This window comes from Triticum dicoccoides, chromosome 5B (genome assembly GCF_002162155.2).
Source record: "Triticum dicoccoides isolate Atlit2015 ecotype Zavitan chromosome 5B, WEW_v2.0, whole genome shotgun sequence".
Lineage (NCBI taxonomy): Eukaryota > Viridiplantae > Streptophyta > Magnoliopsida > Poales > Poaceae > Triticum > Triticum dicoccoides.
Window position 1 is genome coordinate 552152903 of NC_041389.1, and position 3766 is coordinate 552156668.

At 51.6% G+C, this 3766-nt stretch overlaps 1 protein-coding gene across 1 annotated transcript; it reads left to right on the forward strand.

The window, feature by feature from the left end:
* Positions 1 to 443: 443 nt before the first annotated feature.
* LOC119306120 (RING-H2 finger protein ATL80-like) lies at positions 444 to 1350 on the forward strand. The gene has a single exon (XM_037582441.1). The coding sequence runs from the start codon at positions 538 to 540 to the stop codon at positions 1138 to 1140; it is 603 nt and encodes a 200-aa protein (XP_037438338.1). The 5' UTR covers positions 444 to 537; the 3' UTR covers positions 1141 to 1350.
* The last annotated feature ends 2416 nt before the right edge of the window (positions 1351 to 3766 follow it).

Genomic DNA, 3766 nt, shown 5'->3' on the forward strand with positions numbered 1-3766 from the left:
TGAAAAAGGCAGAGAGAATGAGGGTAGCAATGAAGACATGCCACAAGAAAGTGATAGTCCCACTAAGCATGAGCTTCATCATGAATCATATCCCTCACCTAAGCCACTTGGCGTACTCCCTCCGTCCACGAATAAGTGTACTTCTAGCTTTTGTCCTAGGTCAAAGTTTTAAAACTTTGACCAACTTTATAGAGAAAAGTATTAGCATTTATGACACTAAATTAATATCACTAGATCTATTTTGAAATGTACTTTCATAATATATCAATTTGATGTCATATATGTTATCATTCTTTTGTATATAGTTGGTTAAAATTTCAAAACTTTGACTTAACATAAAAGCTAGAAGTACACTTATTCGCGGACGGAGGGAGTATGAGCCTATCCCAGACCCTATAAAAACGCAGCACCAGCAACCCCAGCTCTTCCCTCCTCCAGTCCACTCCAATTCTCCTCCCTAGTACCCACTCCACACAGAGACCTCCCTGCTCTCATCTCAGAGTTCCTGCCCCACACAGAAGAGAAGGAGCGAGAAAAATGCCGCGCCACATGCTGCAGCAGTCCGTCGACCGCCTCGCCGCGCTGGCCGCGCCTCCGGCGGCCGCCATGGCGCGGGGCGGGATGAGCGTGCACACGGACACGCTGCTCATCCTGGCGGCGGTGCTCTGCTTCCTGCTCTGCGTGGTCGGGCTGGCCATGGTCGCCCGGTGCTCCCGCCTGTGCAACCCCTCCGCCTTCTCCGTCGACGCACCGGGGGCAGTCGCCGCGCCGTGCAAGGGGATCAAGAAGAAGGCGCTGCAAGCGCTGCCGACCGTGTCCTGGCGGCCAGAGCAGGAGAAGAATGATGAGGAGGCTGGGGAGCGGCCGGAGTGCGCCATCTGCTTGGTGGAGTTCGCGCGCGGCGACGAGGTGCGCGTGCTCCCGACGTGCGGCCACGGCTTCCACGCCGCCTGCGTCGACGTGTGGCTGCTCTCCAGCTCCACCTGCCCCTCCTGCCGGCGCGCCCTCGTCGTGTCGCCGGCGCCGTCGGCCACCGAGTCGCCCCCTCCCCAAACATGTTGCGAGCGCGCCGACGTCCTTGTGGCGCAGGCCTCGGCCGCCGTCTCAGGCCCCGGCCGTTGCCGGCCGTCGGCACAGTAGCGTCTCCGCCGCAGCAACTTCAGTATGCTCGCAACGTGCATACGACACACACACACGTGACACGTATATAGCCGCTCTTTGTCAATAGATCTTGGCCAGCAGGTAGTACGTACGTACGTACGTACAAAATGCATCTGTACAGTGTGCGAGATGGCGCATCTCGCTTGATTTGCGTTGGTAGCATTTTCACTATTGGTAAATACTTCCAAATCACCTTCTTTTTTCGACGATACTTTCAAATCAATCTCATCAGCTAAACAAAAGGAGTGGAAATTCAGAAAGTGAAAAGGGAATGTACAGACGTGGGTGCTGTAGGTCGTTGCATACATAAAGCGCGCGTACGGCAGCAACGCTTTTAGGTAAAGATCATCGTCGTCACTGGTCACCAGGACGTGTTCATGTGGACCGACCGATCGCTTTAGCGCAAGAGGGGCGGCGAAATGTGGTCAAGTGCCGATCATGGCGGCGCCGCGGCGGTCGTGCTCACCCCCGTCGCGTCGTGGCCGGCATGCCGCAAGGTGGTGGCGCCGGGCACGCACGCACGCGGGATATTTTAGGCCGCGATGTGATGTGACGTGACGTGATGCGTACAGTACGTACGCCGGGCTGCACGGACGCGTGTGCGTACGGACGGCGGACGCCGGCCCCATCGCCATGAATGGTCGAGGGAGGTGCTCTCGAGCGGTTCATCGCCATCCGTCGACGGTCGACCCCACCGATGAATGATGATGGGCTGCCCATGCAAGCAGATGCAACAACGGGCGGACGTAGGCGCCACCAACTCTGCACCTAATTTCCACGTCAAATCAAATAGCTTCGAGTGTTTCCTCCACCTCCGGCGCTCCATACCATGGCTGCAATGTTTCTTCTCTGGCCCCGGCGGCCGCATGCATGGATTCACGTCGGCCGGTAGAAGAGCGAGCCTTTTCCGATTACGGCGGCCAGCGAGCAGCCACCAATCTGGAGGAGGGAGGGTTTATAGTAGTACAAATTTTGTGATGCGTCTAGTAGGCACTGCGCTTTACAAATCGGCTTATCGTCTCCTTTTCACGTACGCATTGCTTTGTAGTATTGTTTGTTCCCTTTTCGATACCATTAGTTCTTGCCACCATGATTGTCATCTGGATAACAAGTGGGCAAAGAGTAAAAGAAACGTGACCCAATTAGAGCCAAAGCGTAAGGGCAGAGGGGAGGTGGAGACTTGGGGAGGGGGCATGTGATCTGAGTGTCCCAATTCGCAACTCGATCGGTAGAGCGGGCCGCCGGCCAGCCGGCGGGCGTCCATCCATGGCTATCTGGGGTCGCCTCGCCCTCGCCACTAGGCTAAACTAGCTCCACCTAACCGCCGTCGATCGTCAGTGGCGGTTTTAGGCCGCACGCCAATCTCGACGAACCAATTTCTCCCATCAGATTTGTTTGCTTGTTTGTATCTTTTGATTGATTAGAGCATCTCTAGTAGGTCCTGCAAAATGGCCTCCGGCATATCCATTTTATGGTTCTCCCGAAAACGATTTTTGGTACCCCTCCGGCGAAACCGACCCGCAAAACCTTTTGGGGGGTTTTAGGCAAATTCATAATTTTTAACAATATAATCTTAATACAACAACAATATAAATCAATTTTATTAATGCTCTAGCATCATACTCCCTCCGCGGAAATACTGAAATGGATGTATCTTACAAGTATTTCCGGACGAAGGAGTACAATACAATAATCATCTTAATTACAACAAATGTTCAAATATGAATAAATTAAACAATAACAAATGGTTCGGGATGAAAAGAATTATTCAAATCACACACGAATACAAAAAAGATCAAATGAATAAAATGGTAGTCCATTGGGAGTGAAAGCTCCCGCTCCTTCGTTGGGCGCGCGATGTGGGATGCCGTTGACGCCACCATGCTTCAAAATACAGGAACGAGCTCCCGCACACACGCAGATGAATCATGTGGGGATGGACAGGAGGCCGGAACAGTAATGAGCTCTGGGGGGAGAGAGCTTTGCCACCCATGCTACCACCTTTTCTTGGGGGACTCATGTGTGAGCTCAGGGAGAAAAGAAGGATATGTTGGCTCGCAAAGACATTATTAACGGTTTCGATACCTAGCGGTAGAGAGTACATCATCCACATTTGCATTGAGATTCGAGCTGGGACCCACATATTAAATGTCAATTGTTGTTATACAAATGAGTTTGCTGCAATATACTTCCTTCATCCCAAATTACTTGTCATATAGATGGATAGAAAAAGATGTATCTAGTACTAAAAATACGTCTAAATACATCTATTTTTGCGACAAGTAGTTCAGGACGAATTTGAGACAGAGGGAGTACATAGTAATATAGCTTGACATGCACAGGCTTTTGTTAGGCAAAGTACTAGAGTTGAGGGGTTCTTTTTGTGAGAAGAGTACCACACATGAGGGATTGGTGGTGGCTGAAGATGGCAATGGGGCCATGAAACCCTCGTCCTCGCGGGTTTTTATCCTATTAGACGACGGGGATGAGCGTGTTTCTAACCCCACGGGGCTGGTACTAGGTAAATTATAAAACCCGGCTCATCTCGTAGGTTCAAACCCGTTCCAGCATTACCCAAATTCGAAACCCGCCATACCCGTGAAAT

What these genes read in the sequence shown, in the direction of transcription:
- LOC119306120 (XM_037582441.1), top strand. Translation starts at nt 538, where the DNA reads ATGCCGCGCCACATGCTGCAGCAGTCCGTCGACCGCCTCGCCGCGCTG.